The sequence below is a fragment of the Pararge aegeria genome, chromosome 22 (genome assembly GCF_905163445.1).
Source record: "Pararge aegeria chromosome 22, ilParAegt1.1, whole genome shotgun sequence".
NCBI lineage: Eukaryota > Metazoa > Arthropoda > Insecta > Lepidoptera > Nymphalidae > Pararge > Pararge aegeria.
In genome coordinates, this window is record NC_053201.1 from 6,435,773 (window position 1) to 6,457,037 (window position 21,265).

The 21,265-nt window shown below is 35.3% G+C and overlaps 1 protein-coding gene across 1 annotated transcript in view; it reads left to right on the top strand.

Moving 5' to 3' along the window:
• Window positions 1–950: 950 nt before the first annotated feature.
• LOC120633961 overlaps window positions 951–21,265 on the top strand; it is a 40,780-nt gene continuing 20,465 nt past the window's right edge. The window contains exons 1-6 of the mRNA XM_039904397.1: window positions 951–1,090; window positions 14,072–14,349; window positions 15,007–15,220; window positions 16,681–16,892; window positions 18,080–18,265; window positions 19,642–19,930. Coding sequence (XP_039760331.1) covers window positions 1,075–1,090; window positions 14,072–14,349; window positions 15,007–15,220; window positions 16,681–16,892; window positions 18,080–18,265; window positions 19,642–19,930 — 1,195 coding nt within the window. The 5' untranslated portion in view covers window positions 951–1,074. The remainder of the gene's footprint in view (window positions 1,091–14,071; window positions 14,350–15,006; window positions 15,221–16,680; window positions 16,893–18,079; window positions 18,266–19,641; window positions 19,931–21,265) is intronic.

A 21,265-nucleotide genomic window follows, 5' to 3' on the forward strand; every position in this document is an offset into this window, starting at 1 on the left:
GCTGTGGAATCTTCATTGACCTGATCCAACGTCTTAGGCAGAAACTCATTTGGGAAGGTAGTTTATACCAAAGATAACAACGTAACGAAGAAATCATACACAATTTGTTAGATGATGATGCTAGATACTCGTAGCTACATTCGTAAACTTAAAATAAAATACAAAAGCTCGGTAGCGGTCAACGTGATGATAACAAGTTGAAGGCCTGCAAAGACCCTTCCCCAAGATAAAAACCTCAGATTTGAGTTCACGGAATACGAACGCTGAACAATATGTATTCTGAGCTTCACACGCCATTTTTCCCTATTTTTGTCAACTATAAGGTAAGTTGGTATGTACTATCGATTATATTTAAACATTCTATTATTTTAGTGAATAAAAAATAATATGGGAAACCTGACCTGTTGTAAACTGTGTTCGAATTTTCGAAATTTTCAAAAAATATAAAATACACAATCTTGTCAGATTTAATTATGAACTGTACCAAGAATGTACCAACCGCAAGGAGGTGAAGCTGAGATGTTCATGGATGAACCTGTTTGGAGACGCAATTGTCGGACTGGCGTTGCGATGATCACCATTCCGCACTCCTACAAGTGTACTGAATGAGAGTCTGTCACTTTCCCATCTTTCATCGGACCCTGGAATGATAGCTGCTTGGGGAAAGCTGTACAAAGTGAGACAAAGAGGATGCATTCTTAGGAGATTCCCAGACTTACAAAATTGACAGTTCTTCTAATAAGTGGTGTCAAGGTTTGCGAAGTAAATGCATTTATGCGAATTTAGACTTCAATGCCACGAAGAATCAGGGTCCGGTCAGTCGTTTCATTTTTGTATGAGTAAATTAAACCGGTTTGTCGCGACAATTCACAACAATTTACCTCAGTCGGTAGGTATAAGTAATTCCTAGTCGCTCTTTATCGTTCCTCGTTCTTTTAATACCAGTCACAATTGTTTACGTTCATTCATTATTTGTAAATTAAGCATTGTGGTAAAAAACGGGTCTGCGGCCACACGTGTTTACAGGTTTTGTAATTTTGGCAGTATTTGCATTAAGTTTAACTCTACAAGATTATGTTTTTGTTCTTTGGTGAGTCTCTTACGTGTATTGTTCTAGAGTTAAGCGTTAGTTTTAATTCAGTAAACAATGCCAAGGTGATGGGAAACTAACACCTATTATGCATGCCATAAAATCTATATAAGTAGGTATACGGTTCAAACGCTTTGACCAATGTCTAAGTTTTTTTAAGAGACTTTGTTTGGACGAAAAAACTGGTACAAATATGTTGATATGGCTTAGCATATCCAACTTTAGATAATTAAAATAAATTATACGAGCTCTTGCCTTCATGCCAAATTATTCTCATTTTTGCCTTATTTAAAACTAAATTCAGTTATTAGACAGTTTTCCATAAAGTTACAGACTAATGCAGTCATATATTATTTATGCATACTAATATTGTAATTGTACGTGCATTTGTTTGTTTGTTTATTTATCTGTCTCAACCGCTGCAACGATCTTGACAGGATTTTTCCTAAAGATGCTGCATCCCGGAGACGGATATCTATAATAACCTTACCTTACCTTTTAAATAAAGGATATTCACACGATGTTTTATATAAAACATCTCTATTTATCATATTTCGTTATTAGATGAATTAACCTATTTATCAATGTAAAAACTTATTATGAAAACTATATATATTTTACTTACTTTATATATTTGCGACATCGTTCGCGTATTGCTTGATATTTTTGACTAAGATCAAAATATAGGTAGATACCTACTATCAGCAGTTCTTATTTCAAAATAAATATAGGTAGATACATACTATCAGCAGTTCTTATTTCAAAATAAATATAGGTAGATACCTACTATCAGCAGTTTTTATTTCAAAATAAATATAGGTAGATATCTACTATCAGCAGTTCTTATTTCAAAATAAATATAGGTAGATACCTACTATCAGCAGTTCTTATTTCAAAATAAATATAGGTAGATACCTACTATCAGCAGTTCTTATTTCAAAATAAATATAGGTAGATACCTACTATCAGCAGTTCTTATTTCAAAATAAATATAGGTAGATACCTACTATCAGCAGTTCTTATTTCAAAATAAATATAGGTAGATACCTACTATCAGCAGTTCTTATTTCAAAATAAATAAGACAGGTGTAAGGTAAGTAGTACGTTATTTTTGTTTGCAAGACGCAACAACAAAGTTTTAAGCCCTTTATAAGTTTCTTATGTTCTTAATAATATATCTTTATATATATATTTCTTGTGTGCGTCTGCATGTCACTGAACTCCTCCTAGACGGCTGGACCGATTTTGATGAAATTTTTTGTGTGAGTTCAAGGGGATTCGAGGATGGTTTAGATTCACACTTTGGTCCACTAGAAAATGTTTAAAAAAAAATATCCGCGGTACGAAGTTCATTTAACAGCTAGACAGCTAGTTTATTTTATTTTACGTCACTTTTCAAGTATCTCATCATCCCAACCATTAGGATTCACGCCCACATAACAGCGATTCATGTCACTGAAAATTCACTCTTGCGGAACCGTGTGGGCTCAAGAGATAATATATCACTGGAGTAAAGATTAGGGAGCTTTCCCATACTAAGGTTTAGTGAAATTTATCAAAATCAAACCACTCACAAGTCACAAGGTAATCTTTCTGTTGTGGCTGGCGTAGGTACAAGAGCGCAGAATTTTTTTTTCTGAACTTGTTCATGAATAGATTATATACCTATCTTACATTTTTATTTGGATAGGACACAGACAATACTAATGATGACGCAACGGACTGTAAAGGTCACGATCATCGCTAGTCTACCTCTGTGATGATCGTGACCTTTGTAATCGGAATCGGGTAGGTGAATGTGTCTTTAGAACGTTAATTAGCAAAAGGGCGAATTTTTTTTTCTACTACAAGATAGCCCTAGCAATCTCACCTGGTGGTAAGTAAGATACAGTCTAAGATGGTAGCGGGCTAACCTGTATGGCTAGCATGGGCAGGAGACAATTATATCCCCATGGATAGATAAAAATTGATCTTCTCCCGCATCTTTATCAACTCTCAGAGAATTGGTGCACAAGTTGAAATAATATACAAATAATATGCGTAATAATAAACTTCTCCAATTCCCTGTTCCCGTGCTTTAGCAGTTGAAAAGTTAATTTAGGGGATATAATTGGGGGATATAATTTTTGTCTCCTGCCTGTGCTACGCCTGCCTGTGTGGGCTTCTGGAGTATGGCAGCTATATTAAACCCATACCTCTTATTGGTTTCTACGTTTCACGTACGGTACGACATCGTCATCGAACGCTTAATCCATGGCAGCTAGCCACGGCCGAAGCCTGGTGGGGGGCTTATATGGACCATACCAGAGAAAAATCAGAACTAAATTGCTCCTTGCCGATAATCGAACTCGGGACCTGCAACTTAAAACCACAGCGCTCACCGCTGCACCATGGAGGACGTTTAGGTTATTTACAATATAATTTCAAGTTCAAGTATCTCAAACCTAAAAAAATTGTCAGCCTTAACTTATTTTAATGACTTGATATCACTTCTACGAGTGTGTTAAAGTATGTCCAGATTTTCTTTCATTTGCTCTTATTATTATCGTAATGCTATCGTAATCAGTGACCTTCTTTGACCTTTAATATTAACGCAGCTTATGTTGTGGTTGTCATCGCGTATTTTTTATGAATACTTGTGTTTTTTCTCTAAAATTATTATAAATAACAAATGAATAAATAAATATACTACGGCACTACACACATTGCCATCGAAGCCCCTATGAGCCCCAAAGTAAGCGTAGCTTGTGTTGTGGGTACTAAGATGACTGATGAATAATACACATAAATAATTATAATGGACAGATAAAGACCCAGACACTGAAAAACATTCATCTTCATCAGACAATCATTTTTTAGTTGTCGGAATCGAACTCACAGTCTTGGACTCAAGCAGGGTCGTTGTCCACTACGCCAATCGGCTGTCTGAATGAGCACGAATACGTTGTGGAACAAAAGTTTTTTAGTTTCATGAAAACTCTCAATAGTATCATAAATAACCCATAAACGTACTTACCTTTTGCAACCAGCATTTAATATTCGTTGTAAAGTGTTCTATTTTCAAAGATACGACATACTTATGTACCGTCACGCTATGCTGTCTGATGCTATGCTATCAAGTGAGTTCTTAATTAAAAATTTATATTCAAGTATGGCTACTTTTTAAGAAGGTATATTGTCTAATATATAATAACACGTAATTGCGTTAACGTTTAACTAATATTTAATAAAACTTACTACTTGCGGTAATGTATAACACACTTGTTGCGTAAATGCCGCTCTTGCAGTATATTTAAAACAACACAGCGTTTGTGTTTGAATTACACGCCCCGCGTGTTTGGCCGCATCCTTGTAGGTACATTTATTTTAACACGCATAGCGTATTCGAGCCGCACACGCGTTACGTAGTTTTAAAACACAAACTTACAATCATCTTGCGGGTGATGAGAGTTGAGCTGACTGCTTCTAAGCAAGCTGGTCGTCATCATTTGCATATAACCTCGCGAAAAAACGCCTTTTAACACATTGTTAGTAGATCGAAGATATAGTTACCTTACAAGAAAGAGAGGTAGATATATAAAAAGCCTAATTTCATGGCGTTTTTACACAGCGCCCTCACGCAGCCAACAATATTGTCATCATCATCATTGCAACCCATTACCGGCCCAATAAAGGATATGGGCCTCCAAAGTCACTTTTGATGCGTTGATTACATGCAAAATGTGTACATAGTAGTGAGCAGAGAGTTATAACCGATTCAAATAATTATTTGAATCGGTTATAACTTGTCGGAGTTATGGTGTAAAATTGTCAAACACTTTCATCCCTTCTCCCAAAAGAACCGAGCTTAGTGTCGGGATAAATAGTATCCTATATTACTTCTAACACATCCAAGAATATGTGTACAAAGTTTCATTAGGATCGGTTAAGTAGTTTTTGCGTGAAAGCGTAACAAACAAACTTACATTGACATATTAGTAGAGATATAATTAGAATCTCGGAATCGGCTCCAACGAGAATGAAATTTAGTATACAGAGGTTTCGGGGGCGATAAATCGATCTAGCTAGGATTCATTTTAAAAAAATGACATAGTATTCGTGTTTTCCAGTAATAACCGATTTGTTATGGTGCAGACAAAGTTGCACGGGTCAGCTAGTAATATTTAAACACTATGTTGTTACGTAGGTAATATGTATTATGGGAAATATCCAGTCAAGCGCAAACCTGTTATCGAAAAAAAAGACACACAGAACTGGTGTGTGGGCAGCAAATTAAAAATGCTAAGCCTCAGGCCTGGGCAATACCCCCAATATAGACAAATAAAAATTAATGGGTGATTTTAAATTACAGACCCAATCCCGCTTTTTTTGTACTATCAACAAACTGGTTATAATCTACCAAACAACATTTCCAGCCGATCTCACTGTGGCGCCTTTAGTTGTATATGTAAATATCCAAGTATTTATACTAAGATTTCTAGATACAAAGTAGTAGTAATAATGCTAATTATGGAACTCTAACACTTATCCATTGCTCTTTAATCATATTTTGACAGCGAACTCGCAAGCTTTTCAAAAGTCCCGAGGAAACAACATTGGTTGAACGACAAGGCTGCTTGGAAACAGGCCACTTAACTCTCATCTCTCACAAACTAGAAAAATTGCAAACTGTAAAATGATGTTGAAATAGAGAAATATGCTGATGGTAGATTGATCGAATGAGCGAATGAATGATTGATTTATTTCTCCACATTACTTATATAAGTACAATATAATGCTGCTTACAGGCTAATTTGTAACACAGTTATAATGTGGGGACTGATGCTTAAACTAGGTAAAACCTGTGTCTCAAGCCACCAGGCCCTTTCCCCAAGAAAAAAAAATATACAAGAATTAATATTATATAGTTTAATAATAAAAAAAAAATGTTTTGTAATATATGTAAAACTAAATAAAATCTAAAACTTCTTCGAAACCACCGCAGCGAGGCAAAGTTCTTAAGATGCTGGCAGCATAACCCCTTTGGATGGCCAAACTAATTCGTTGGCCAAAGTCTAGGATCACCGGTAGACTCGATATTCCCCGTTCGATAATTCTTTGAAAAGAGATCGTGCCTCCGGACCCTAAATAACCAGTCTCTCCAAACTCCAAAAGGCACAATAATGTAACTGCTATCCAGGTTTTCATATTTACGCCTCTTGGCCTGCTCGGCACTGGTAGCAGTCGCACCCACCATTGACGAGGTGGCCTGGATGTGTGATGCAGCAACCACTAGCAACTGTGTCGATACCCTAGGTACCCTAGGACACAGTTGCTAGTCACGCAAGGCATCCCACGCAAGTAACCTTCCTAGCCTCCAAGGAATATATAGTTTAAGTAATGTTCTAATTACAGTTATTCAGATTCTACCTTCTGAAAAATTGGTAGTCACTAGAAATAGACTGACGTTTCAAAAGTACTTTTAAACTAAGTATACTTAAATATAAATGTAAATGATTTTTTAATTATGTTATATATATGTTTATATATAAGTTCATATTATATATATGTTTTATCAGCATGTTAGCTATTCCTAGGCTAAACTTTGCAAGGATCGGTTTAGCTATTCAGCCTTACTTAAGTAACGGATTGTATTGTTCTAAATACCTCAGGAATATTTTCTTGGTGCTTTTCCGTGATAAAACGCACCTTATATCCATCTAGGTAAGGGGTTGAAGCTATATGCCACGTATTTTAATACTTCACAAGCTTTAGAGTTTCATTATTTACTGCCTCTTGAGACTTATCTGTGAAACCCGAACGCTAATAGTTTTTGAGTAAACCATAGTTGTCACTGAAATAAATAAGATACAAGATCAAGTGACTTCTGTCACTTTATTAGGTACCTACGTGTCCGGTGTCGCGTAGCGTAGGTGCTATGCGTGTGTCGGTCTTTTATCTTCAATAGAGTTGTTATAAGTTAAAACTTAGAATTAGTTTGTATGGAAAAATAAATATGTTTCTTTTGATTTCTTATTTTTACGGGGTGATTCCTTATGACATATACCTAGCGAAATACAAAATGCTGTTGAAGGGTGCACCCTTCAACAGCATTTTGTATTTCGCTAGCACGTTGTATATATTAAATTTTGTCAACTTCGGTGCAGAAATTGAGCCGAATTAGGTAACAAACTAACAGACCAGCTTTCTTTTATAATATTAAGTATGGTATTATTTATTATTACTTATTATACATTCTTTTATAGTATGAAAGCAATAGTTTTTTTTTCATAATAGTTTTGAAAATTTTTTACACTTTTCGATAAATAAAGTGGAAAAGGAGATTATTGCTTTAATTCCATTGCACAAAATCTCTGAACTTATCTAAATCAAGCAGCAAAATCTAACAGGGGTGCTGTCTTTATCATTACGATCCCGGTTGAAAAGGACGTCTTAATTTGGAGACCTGTCAATTCAGTTCAGCTTAAAGATTTTTCAATTCTGAAGAAGACGTGGTTTGTAAGCGTAAGGCCAAGAATGATATACTTGAATCTATCTATATGGCTATCATGCGATTTCCTCACGCATATCTTTGTCAAATGTGAACCTGAGATGGATTACAGAACTCATCAACTGAAACCAGATTTTTGTGAGTGTGCTCAGAAACTTCACAATCTTGTTCCTCCTTCCCCGTTCTACCACAGAACAGCGAGACAACGTGAGCGGTGGCATCCTTATGTGGTTGATATTCCATCGACACGCACGAAACGTTTTTTATCCACGTTTCTGATACGTACCGCTAAGATGTGGAACGCCCTCCCGGCAACTGTGTTTCCTGCCACGTATAATTTGAGTAGGCTAGTGTGAAAAGGCTTTTTCTAGGCAAGCGTGCTCCAACTTAGCCTTCATCATTGTTTTCTAACGGGCATGATTGTCGCAAACGCTGGCGTATCGTTTATAAAAAAAAAAGATGATAACTAAGCAGCATTGTTCAGTAATATAATTATTACTACATTGAAGTTAATTAAGTGTTCTTTTAAGCTATCTTTTTATCTAAAATTAATAAAATCTGATATTGTTGTTACGTCAATATAATTCAAGGGTAATTTAACATAATCTTTTGTGAGATTGTTTTTCCCGCTTCCTACAGTCTCTGATGTAGTTAATTTGTTCAAACCAGTTGTAGACGCTGTTTATAAGTTATTACTGACTATATTATGTAGTGAGGTATCATCTTTAATTGCTTGTGATTTGTTATAAATAATAATTTAACAATTGTAGGTTTCGTATTTTTGATTGAATCGATCGTAAAGACTATATTTTATCAGAACATAATAGATACTAGTGTCTCGCCCCAAACATAGGTTGTAAATATTTTTTTGTATTTTTTTTTTTAAACTTTTTATTGCACAACCAAAAAAAACGGTCAACCTTCAGACGTGCAAGAAAAACAAGTGTGACTGTGGCAAAAACAAAACTTATGATTTTATAAAGTACTAGCGGACCCACGCGACTTTGTCCGCGAATGAGTCAACTTCAAAAAGTAGTCGTATGCTATCGCGGACTGTTTTATAGAACTTTAAAGAAAAAATTCCGATATACTTAATACATATTTCCGTCGTTTGGCGTAACGTTTACCGTTCACGCATCGCACGCATCGGAATCTCTCAAAAAGGATATTTTTTGAAGTTTTTGCAACATTATTCATTAATGATGGTAGCCATTGGTTGTAGCGTGATGTTTTATAGCCTTAATTAATACTACCAATGCAAAATAAAATTGAAATCGAAAGAGCATTTTCTGAGATTAGCGCGTTCAACCAAACAAATTCAAAAGCTTGATAATATTTCAACTATGCCCATCTAAAAAAACCACGTCAATCTAAAACTCCGTTGCGCGGAATTTGAAAGATAAATGCGGAAAAAAAGCGATGTTATCCTGTAGGAGCTGTTGGCTTTTCCGGGATACACAGAAGCCTATGAGCTATTCCAGGGTGGTACTCATGTATTTGATCGTTGTCCCATATGCCTTGCAACGTGCTGTTATATGTGAAGAGTTATGTCCTTTATCTTCGATAGCAATATTTATCAGATCCTGATTAAAATAAGACACTACATACTAGATTAGTACCTATACACTTTCAAATAAAAAAGAATAATTAAAATTGATTCAAATTTTACGGAGCTATGAAGTGAAATTGATAAAACATTCATCCCATTTCCCGGAGGAAACTTACTGTTTATCGGGATAAAAAGTATCCAATATTTGACCCGGAATATCATAGACAGATAGACAGACAGAGAGACAGACAGACAGACAGACAGACAGACAGACAGACAGACAGACAGACAAAAATTCAATAAAAATCTGTTTTGGACTCAGTATTGATTATGAAGCATCCCCCGGTCAAAATTTTCAAAATATATTGAATGTACAGAAATCTTCCAGTTACAGATTTATTATAAGTATAGATTAAGTGCATGATATAAGTTGAAGATACAAAATACAAATCTTTACTTTTAATGTATGACTTTCATGTTGACTTCCAAATACCGTTTCACCCTTTAGGGATAGATTTTAGAGAAACTCTTTTTAAGCGGTTATAAACGCCCTAAAAGGATCCTTATTTTGAAATAGGAATCTTATTATCATTATCGACCTACTTACGAAAATTCTACTAATGGTATAAATCTCAAATGAGTTTTGAAGTTTGTAATAAATATATATATTTTTTTTAACCATCGAAAAATATATTTTTGTAGGGAAATAATAATTACAAACTAAAATTAATATTTACAATAAATATAAGCCGTCTTAATGTTCACTTATGGGCATGGCACCCAAAATGCTGGGGCAATTGCCCCTTTGAGTAGCTAGACTTAGCCGTTGGGCTAAATAAGCGCCAGCTCTTGGGTCACCAGGCGTAAGGACCAATTTTTGTGACACTATTTTATAAATTATTAAATTGATTAGGTTTTTTACAAATGCGCTAATAACTATTATTTTAATTAATTTAATTTAATGAAAAATATACATTTTTTATGTTAACTTAACAATATCTGTTACGGCGTAACAAAAACCCAGCCGGGTTTATCCGTACACCGGTATTCATCGTTAAGCGCTCGGAATTATAAGTAGGTACAGTATTTTAAAGCTACATACAAAATATGACGGGTAGTTCCAAAAAAAAAAAATATAAAAATAATGATCGCGTTTCAACCAGTTCCACATATCGCACTTTATCGTTTGAGTAAACTTTACACAGGATGTTCCAGCTATTTATTATTACATTTATTAGTTTGAAAGAAAAATGTTTTAAGTTTCTCCTTTATGTTTTTAGAGTTTATTTCCTGCTTTAGTTTATAAGGCAAGCTGTTCAGCAAAGTCGGCACTAGACAATCCAGGGTCTGCCTTCCGTACAAATTGTTACTTTGGGGAATAATGAGTTGGGCGTTTGACATACTGCGCGTTATTATTGGTAGTTTAATCTGCTTTTGGAGATTTTTCTTGAAAAAGTTCTCCATTAATAAGGTATATTTAATTTTATCGTGTATTGGCATGATTTTACAGTACGAGAATAATTCATGGTAATTACCTCTAAAATAGTTTTTGACTTTGTATGGTACAACGGTTTTTAGCAAGCGCATTTGGAGCTGGTAAATGGTATCTAAATGTGATTTACATGTTCTCCCATAACTACTAAGACCATAGGCAATAGTTGATTCGGCAAGAGTATTATAAGAGTAAATTATGTATATTGTATAGAAGCAGGCGTTACTTTGCGGAAATCCATGATATATTATCAAAATTAAGCTTAATTTGCTATACTCCGCGAAAAGCAGGAGAATCTGTGTGGTGTAATTTATAATTTCTTCAATCCTTATACTCCACACCAAACAGATCCTCGGCAATACACCCTCTACGCACGTTTCGCTCCGAAACCGGAGCATCATCAGGAGATGTTGACTTTACAATGATTAATTGTTAAGTGAAAAATTCGCCAAATGTGCCTTTTATACCTTTCTGACCCCCACCTAATCTATCTAAGCCCCTCCCACCTCATTAGTGCCTCTGAATATGTTCAATAGAGGTGAAGTTGATATGTTTATTTGTTCGTTTAGTAATTCGAACCTCCCATTCCTATGTTTAATAATTTCTAATTGTTCCCTCAAATCAAGTCTCAACCCTTTGTCGCAAGCATGTTATTACATGCTTGCGACAAAGGGTTGAGACTTTCGTATGAATGATTACTGGCTACGTTATGTCCACTGTCTAAAAGATGTTTTGCAAATTGAGATTTTTCGGGATGGTTATGATTGAAGGCTGCCATATGCTCTTTGTAACGCGTTTCAAATTTACGTCCGGTCTGACCCAAATATGTGGCGTGGCATTCAGAACATTGGAGTTTATATACCCCTGATCTGTGCTTATTGTCCAATCTGTCCTTACCGTTACAAATAGGTTGAGGGTGTATTGCCGAGGATCTGTTTCATGTGGAGTATAAGGATTGAAGAAATTATAAATTACACCACACAGATTCTCTTGCTTTTCGCGGAGTATAGCAAATTAAGCTTAATTTTGATAATTTTGATAATTTTGATAATTTTGATAATAGAGTAAATTTTGCCAACATGGATCGTAATTTATCACACACGTGGTTTATGTTTGCTGTCCACTTAAGACGATCGTCAATTACGACACCAAGGTATTTATGGTAACTAACCAAGTCAACAGGACCACAATTACACGGATTTATGGTAGCATGTAGGCACGCATGGCTATGGGCAATCAGGTATGGAGTTACAGTACTTCTGTTTTGACTGGAGCTGATATACATCAGTTTCGTCTTTCTTGCATTTAGCACAAGCCCCATGTCATGAGACCACTTAGTTAGTAAATTAAAATCGGTTTGCAGTTTCAGAAGAGCTATATTTATATTCTCGCCCGCTGCTATAAGACATGTGTCATCAGCAAACTGGTAAATTTCACAATTTTTAATCAACCCAGTGGCGTCATTGACATAGGTTATGTAGTGCAATGGTCCTAATACTGATCCCTGTGCTGTACCTTCTGCAACAGGCATTCTGCTACTTAATTCATTTCCAACTTTAACTTGGTATGATCGTTCCTTTAAATAGTTTTTACACCAGTTTTTTAGAGGTCCCCTTATGCCACAATCATCAAGCTTTTCCAACAGAACATCATGCCGTAGTGTATCAAATGCCTTACTATAATCAATGAATACTATAAGTATATGTTGTTTTACATTTAGGTGCTTCAAAATTGTGTTAGTGAAGTTAGAGAGTAGTTGGGTTGTACTTTTTGGGATTTAATTAAGAAATAGTTTTTAAGAAATCTTTTCAAAAACAATTTTTATGGCTAGCTGTACCCTGCCCCGCCGCTGTGGCACATTGTGATTGAATGATTGAGAAAAATAGATAAAACCAATCCTTGATGCGTATTATATACTTATCATGCAAAAATTTCAGTTCGATCGGTGCAGAACTTGAGTTTTTGAAGCGTACACAAACCAACATAATTTTATTTTATACATATATAGTTTATGTCATTTATTCATTTATCATTTATTTTATTCGCAAGTTATGGCAGTCTCTAAGTGGGTCTACAATATTACATTAATATGTTTTTTCATTTTTTGTTTAGTTTTATAACCTGTTAATTGTCCATCAAATAAATAAATAAATCATTAATCGGCGAACTTTCTTCGGGCAGTTAGCCCGTTATCAAATCCATGGTAGTGTTTAATGTAATGCTAAGATGGTAGCGGTCCAACATCTAAGGGAGTATGGCAGTTTTATTTAACCTATCCCCTTATCGGTTACTACGCGACATCGTACCGGAACGCTAAAACACTTACCAAAGAAAACAGAGAATTCTGTAAAAACCGTAAAACTTAGAACTTATCAGTACCTATCACAGAAACTCAGAAATCCCTCTATTGTATTATTTCTTGTATTGGAAACAAATCGTTCGTGAACAGCATTAATAACAGTTAAACCACTATTTAGTTTTGTTGATTGGAAAGATATAGCATTACAAAAACGTGACGTTATAGATCTATAACGGCATTTTGGCTCGAAACAAATTACCGTTTCGCGAAATAGCGACAGAACATCCACAGAAGAAAATTACCTCATGAATAATTATTATGAGTTTTATAAATAAACTTCTTAAATTATTTAACGGGAAATTTAAAAGCAAATTGCGGATTTTTTTATTTGCATCACATGCGGCATATACGAATAATTCGAATAAGGTATTTTAATTGCAGCAAAAAATATTTTTTTATTTTATATTTACCTCGATCATTGTCTCTTTGGGTTCCATCAAAGTAGCTGTTTTTTGAGGTGATTATTTTCCCAGAGTTTATTTTAAACACGGCCTTATCTCGGAGGCAGTAATTGACTGAAGTGTGCGCGAATCACTTTCTTTAGCCCTTAAATTTCTTCCTTGTTTCTCAATTAATTTTCTCCTTTTACATACTAATGAATCTATATTTATTGATGTACGCGCGTGATATTTCAATTGCAGTTTAATTTGTGCCATAACTATTTTCGAAAGTGGCAAATTATGCTTGAAATAAATTTCCAAACTGCACTTAAAACAGATGCCCAAAATTTGCGCTATTCTATTCCAGGGGATTATAGGGTGTTAAAAGAACAGTGTTACTTTTAGACTTATTGAATGAGTTTGATAAGGCTATGTACCTACAACAGAATCTGTACTATCATCATTATCAATAACCTATAACACTGCTGGACTGAAGGCAGGAGGATTTTCCCATAATCGCCAAGCTGGCCAGGCGAATTGATGATCGCAGTAGATGGTAGTAGACGTACAGAGACGCTGCAGCCCGTCATCTGTTATATTCCCTAAATCGCCTCGTACGACACCCGTGGGAAGAGCTGGGGTGGTAATAATTGTATTAACATCTGCCGTCACCACACGGCATCGAAATCATTACCTCTTTTTATTTTCCAGCGATCGCCCTCGCTTGTATACATAGCAGCATAACTGCCAATGTGATACCTCAGGAGATATCGCGTCTCAATTTCTTCGACACAGATCTGCTGCGATATGCAGCGGAAGACAGGAAGGGCAATGTCATGGTGTCACCGGCCAGTATAAAATCAGCTTTAGCGATGATTTTGGAAGCGGCCAGTGGTAGCACAGAAACTGAAATCAGAAGTGCTTTAAGATTGTCACCATATAAGGATGAATTGAGGGAGCAGTTGAATTTGTATCTAGCATCTCTTAACGTAAGTTAAAAGAAAATAACACTTTCATTTAAAGTAATGCTGCTTACTGCGAAAGGTATTCTGGATTAGATGATCTCCAAAAAGAAACTATCTTTGATAACCTCATTGCGAATTGTATTGTAAATGAGTTTATCAAAAACAGATTTACTTTTCAATTGGATTCTTAACTCTAATCTAATTCCTTGACTTTAACTCTTTAAAACAAAGGTAGCTTAGTTAGTTACTAACCTGTCCAAAATATGTTTTTTACTTAAAGTGATTGTGTAAATTTTGTTGCACAAAATCTCGCATTATCATCATCATTTCGACCCATTACAAGGCACGGATCCCACAATGAAAGGGCAAGCGTGTACGCCGTTCTGGAGTACGGCGTACACGCTCGCCCAGTGCGGATTGGTGGACTTCACACGCCGTTAGGAACATGTGATTGTATGCAGAACTGTAAGGCATGCAGGTTTCCTCACGATGTTTTTCCTTCCCCGTGATATGCTGATTGCTTAAATTAAAATGCACATAACTCGGAAAATTCAGTGGGGCGTGTCTGGCCTCGAACTCGGTCTCCACGAAAGGTTCCAGGAAAGCCCAAGCTTTACTCGCTAGGCTATCATCGCTTGAATACTAAATTGTATTTAACGAAGACATAATATCTTCTTTCAGGCAAATACCCCAGGAGTCAAGCTACAGAATTCAAACTCAGTATTCATATCGAATAGGCTAAGACTCAGGAAGGATTTCGAGCAAATCGCGCGTAACGCATACTTCGCCGACCTGGTTCCAGTGGACTTCAGTAATTCTCAGAGTGCTGCTGATACCGTAAATAAATGGGTCAACCAACGCACCAAAGGTCTTATCCCACAGATTGTTGAAGCTAGTAAGTGTATAAAAAAGTAAAGTATATCTATCTAAGCATTTAGATATAAATAGTTATAAATAACTAAACGATTTACTGTAAAGATCATGCCCGCCTGGTACCAAGAATGCTGGCTGAATTTATAAAAAAAAAATAAGCGCTTATCGCTTATCGCCTGGCCGATGGCGCAAAAATGTGCTATCCCTTCTGCCACCAGATAAGGCAATTTATGATAGCCCAATAATAGTAAGGCTTTATAAGTCTGCTTTAATTGTTCTGGAAAAGTAATAAACTATAGTAGAGCTTTTACTATAAAGATTTTTTATAAGAAAACATAGTTCTAGTCGACATCTGACTTAGACATTATACTATAATTAGAAAACTAGTATATACCTAGATTATTATTTAATTTGCGTCATAGCTATTGATTTGGTAATACCAGACTGAGTCGTTTAATTATCAATCGTTTGTAGAAGTATGACTATTATTAAATCTTTACGACTTAAAACAAACATATTATGAAACATTATAGGATTGCCACTACCATGTTAAAAATGGAAAAAATTTTTTTTTAGTAATAATTGCTTTAAAATACTCAGAAACTCCCAGATAATTTATTATAAAAGATCCTTTCGAGTTGAAGATTCTATGAGACGTCATAAGCCATAAATCAGAAGAAGAAGAGACGTTATTACTTTATCGTTATTTAGGTTACGTTAGGTTTCAGTAATGGGCTTGTCGGGTGTATCATACTTCTATCTAAACGTCCAATTCTTCTTCAAGAATCGTCCTTTCGTCAAGACTCAGTATCGGTTTATAAAGCGCCCCACACAAGCATGGCTGGATAGGAACGTTCTGACTTTACCAGAGCTGAAGACTGGCCTGATTGTCATAGCAAGCGAATTAAGAACAACTAGATAATCCATTTCTCGATCTTATTCCGCTTGTTTATATGGTCTCTCTTAAGGAAAGTGGCATGCTCTAAACGCCACCACAATCTAAGGCCTCTAGTACATTCCATAATAATGCAAGTAGCGAAGTATCCAATGGACAGAGTCCGTATTTCCGTCGATAACTGGCAAGTTCAAAGGATTATATCAATAAACTACATTTCGAATGACCTTCATATTTAAAAAGTTCTATATATAGCCCATCGCAATTTAAAAAAAACTATGATATCCTTGTTACAACATTTATTTCTTTATTGTAAAAGCATTTATTCCCTCTTATCAGAAAAAAGATATATTATTGTTTATACTTTTTACTGTTAAAAGAGAATAAATGCTTTTTAGAAATAGACTATTACAAATATAATGACAGCCAAGAAATTAAAGAAATCGAAATAATGGAATAGTCTAGCCAAGATAATCTAGAAGATCGTTTGAGTTTAAAAATTGAAACTAACGAAAATATTAAATTCTCTTATTAGGAAACAATGACAATTTCTTCTTATAATAATTAACGTTCTCTTAATTTCCTAGCGGATATCAACCCAACGTCAGATGCTCTCATCTCAAATGCTCTATACTTCAAGGGTCTTTGGAAGCATGCGTTCAACCCTAAATATACGAGAGCTGGTTGCTTCCACGTCGATAATGCCTGCCAGAATGCAGTAATCATGGAACTGCACGATGATATGAACTACGGCTTTGTCGATAACCTTAGGGCACACGCTATTGAATTGCCATATGAGGTTAGTATAACAAAACAACTTTTGCTGTATTACGTAAGACGGAGTAGACGTTTCATTTTAATTTTAGTTTGTAAATATTATTACTTGTAACTTAAAGTCTGATCTGAGACAGAGTTAATAAATAACCTAAATATATTTTCTCATTTTATTTTCTGAAGGTAGTAGGAATTCTCTGACTTCGACGAGAATTTCTACATATTTTTTTTCTTACACACTTTATTTATACACCACAAAAGTAAGCTTCATCGACAATTCTTTAATTTAGATTATACATCTTACTGATATCTCGAATCTTCTAAGACAACAATAATAGTAGCACTACTACAGTTTTTTGGGTCAGTGTAATTACAGGCACATTAGCCTTAATACCTGCGCCCCAGGTTGAAGACACAGGGCAGCAGATTGCAGGACGTGTTTCTTGCATGCCCTGCTATAAGTTTTGCTCTATTAATAGGCGATGGTTTCCGCTTACTATGAGGTGGGCCATGAAGGTGGGTAGAATTCATTAATGGATCAAACAAATGTGCTCGGTCCGACAATTGATATCTATCAGTTGCTATACAGTATAAAAGAAATAAATAAGTGGCTCCAACATTTAGATTATGATAAGACTGAAAATTTACTTTCTATACAATAATAAAATACCTACCGTACACATACACATACATACACACATTCACATAACTACTATTAATAGATAGACTAGATATTAATTCTTATGTACTTTGAAATTTTGTAATTATAAGCACAAAGCCTATGTCTTATTGCAACTGTTAACTGGGGAGAGTACTGATAACTATCATGCGAGTTTATTTCTCATAATAGTTGTCAGTGCCTCTAGCTTATTTTATAGTTAAGCTTTGGTTACCTGTTTACATTGTTTTTTAGAAAAATGAATGATTATTATTATTATTATTAATATCTGAAATATAAAAATTCAAATACGATTCCGGAAACTATTTTCTTCAATTGTCTAATAGCACAGCCAATGTGATTGAAAAAGCAATAAAAATGACGGAATACGTTGTTATGGTATGGTAGCCGCTGGATCCAAGCGGCACAAAACCGTGGTTTTGGAACTCCCTACAAAAGACCTATGTCCAGCAGGATGCTGCAAGATTCTGTGGGCCAATATTTTTAAATTATTATCCTTTATTTTCTTATGTATTTTAAAAATATTATTTTAGGGTGGACGCTACTCCATGATTCTTTTGGTTCCCCTGGAAAGAGGAAGCCTGAGTACCTTAATCCGTGATCTGCCTTACATGAGTCTTCCTCAAATATCTGAATTAATGGAAACCACTAATGTTCGCCTCACTATGCCTAAATTCACTGTTGATTATAGTGACAGTATGGTCGGGCCTTTGCGCAATGTAAGTTTTTTCCTTTTGTTTAAAATATACAGTGCATTTTATATTTAAGTTAAGAAATGCAAATTAATGTCACTATATCATGGAACCTGTCTGCATTTTAATTGAGGTAAAATAAATGTGGAAAATTTAATTACTTATTCTAATCGGTGATGTTAATATAAGCGAGCGTTTCAAAGCAGATATCCTCTTAACATAATATTTTTGCATCTACTTTAATGGAACAAAGTGTTTGTATGTTCGGAGAATATTTTCTTCAAGATAAATAATATTCTTCAAAAAAATAATTGTTTAATGTTTTCATTACTGCAAAGAATACTAATAACAACTTTATACTAAAAACACGATAACCACGTTTATTTAATTTTTAATATAATCGATATCAGCTTTTAAATGACCATGGGGCATAGAGCTTGATCGTTTATATAATACCGGTGAAGTAATACCGCCATGCTTATTTCTGCCACAAAGCAGTATTGTTGCAATGTTGAAAGGTGTGGTTGCCGGTGTTATAACAGACACATGATTCTGAAAATCTACGCCTAAGTGGACAAAAGGTAGAAGTTTATAGGACGTGTTCCTTGCATACCCTGCACAGTGTTGCTCTGTTAAAAGGCGAAGGGAATTTTTTTCCGCTTATGATCTGTTTAGTCCGTTTAGTTTTAGTTGTTTATTTTTATCATCGGCTGTACATCATCATCGATATCAGCTTATAAATGTCCCAATTCTGGGCATAGACCTCCTGTCAAGGACAGAAGGCCATAGAGTTCGGTCCTTTATAATATGTATTTACTAAACACCCTTCCTTGTACCGTTTAATTACGTCCAATATCATCATGGTTCTCTTTGGAAGGATTTCGCCAAATTATATCACCTTACAAAAAGCCTTCCATTGGAGTTCTGCTGCTTCGTTGGTCCAATAGCGAGCATGTCCAACTGTAGATCAGTCCTTGCTTCGATCCCCGGGTCGGGCCAATGTATTGGGTTTTTCTATCAAGAAATTCGTAGTACCAGCCCGGAGATGGCGGTGTTTCACCCCCAGGGCTCGAAGAGTTTTCTTTGGTCTGGTCTGGTAGGAGGCTTTGGCCGTGGCTAGTTACCAACCTACCGACGAAGACGTGCCGCTAAGCGATTAAGAGTTCCGATGCGATGTCGCGTAGAAGCCGATTAGGGGTATGACTACCAAACTCCGTAACAGGTTATTCCGCCACCATCTTAGACTGCATCATCACTTACCACCAGGTGAGATTGCAATCAAGGGCTTACTTGCATAGGAATAAAAACAAACAACTGTGCCTAGTATCCCTCTGAAGATGGAACACCGTGTTCTTAATCCTTGACCTTGATGTTATTTCTAGTTTTGCTTCTCGCATTCACAGATGAGGATCAATACATTATTTACAAAGAACGCGAGTCTCCCCGGAATGTTCGAGAGCGGTGCCCCCCAAGTGACGGATATTCTGCACAAAGTATTCATGTCTGTAGATGAAACTGGCACAGTAGCGGCCGCAGCTACATCTGCTATGGTGATACCTCTCATAGAAGACGGAGTTCAACTCAATGTAGACAGACCTTTCTTGTTCTTCATCAGAGATAATGAGTTGGGGTTGATATTGTTCGAGGGAAAGATTGAAGAGCCTTTAGTCATTGTGGATGATAAGGTTGCTGGTAAGTTTGATTTTGGAACACAATTTTATTCTACCTCTGTTAATTTAGGATTTTAGATTTTTTTTTTTCCAAGACAAGTTAGCCCTTGACTGCAATCTTACCTGCAATCTAAGGCGGGCTAACCTGTTAGGGGTATAGCAGTTATATGAAACCCATATCCCTAAATTTATCGTTTGGCACAAATAATATTAGAAGGATTGCTGATCGTCGTGTACAGGTAACAAAAGTACCTCACTTTTTTTCATCCTCACTTTTATTCATCCTGAGGGAACGTTTTGTTTTTGCTTTTGAAGGATTAAGAGGATTGATTACAATATTATTATTTATTTATCTACTCTAACTCATATTTAATTATTTATAGTATTATAAAATATGTATTAATATATTTATTACTAGTATTGTTGTATTTGTATAGTCTGGTTTATGTAGTAGTATGTAGTTATTCGTTTGTATGTTCTAAATTTAAAGATTTTAAAATAATGACAGTGTATAGTCAGTACATATTTGAAAATTTAATGTACGTTCATAAAAACATTTCTAAATTTAAGAAAAAATGTGACTGCAATAATTTAAACATTAGAAGCAAGAATAAACTTACAGTGCAATATACTAGGTTACATAAAATTCATAATTCGTTTAAAGGAAATTGCATACAATTCTACAATAAACTACCAATTGTCATCTTGGAGATGTCTCTTAAAAAGTTCAAAGTTTGTATTAAACGTAAGCTTATAGAAAAGTCCTATTATAGTATAAAGGACTACGTAAACGATAAAAAAGCTTGGGTGTAAATTATTGCTCTAACCAGGTTGCTCTTCTAATAATTTAAAATGACATTGTGAGATGGTGATAACAAAAAAAAAAAAAAAACACCCGGCTAAGTTTGTTGTGGGCTTCTTCTTAGACCAGGACGCGTTTGGAACCCTCGTAGCTTTAGTTTTAAGTTTACGAATGTGGTTATCGCCATCATCTCACTACCGTGTGGTTCTTATGTACGCATCAAAAGTGCCACCTGTGGGCCTACTTGAATAAAGATATTTTTGACTTTGACTTTGACTTTGACTTTAAATGGTGTATCCCACCTTTTAGTTTTTCTAAGGCCGCCTTTAGTATCCTGCTTTATTTTTGAAGTGTTTGTTCTTTTTTTTTGTTTTCTGAGTCCAAAGTTTATAAATAAAATAAAATGAAATAAGTATGCCCGTCTCTCGGATGTCAGCTATATCTTTACCAAATACTACAAATATAGATATTGGTGAGTAGATAATCTTGTATTAATTTTTTTTCAGGTCCACCTAGACATGCCAACCTAGGAATACAGACTCAACGGCATTGGTA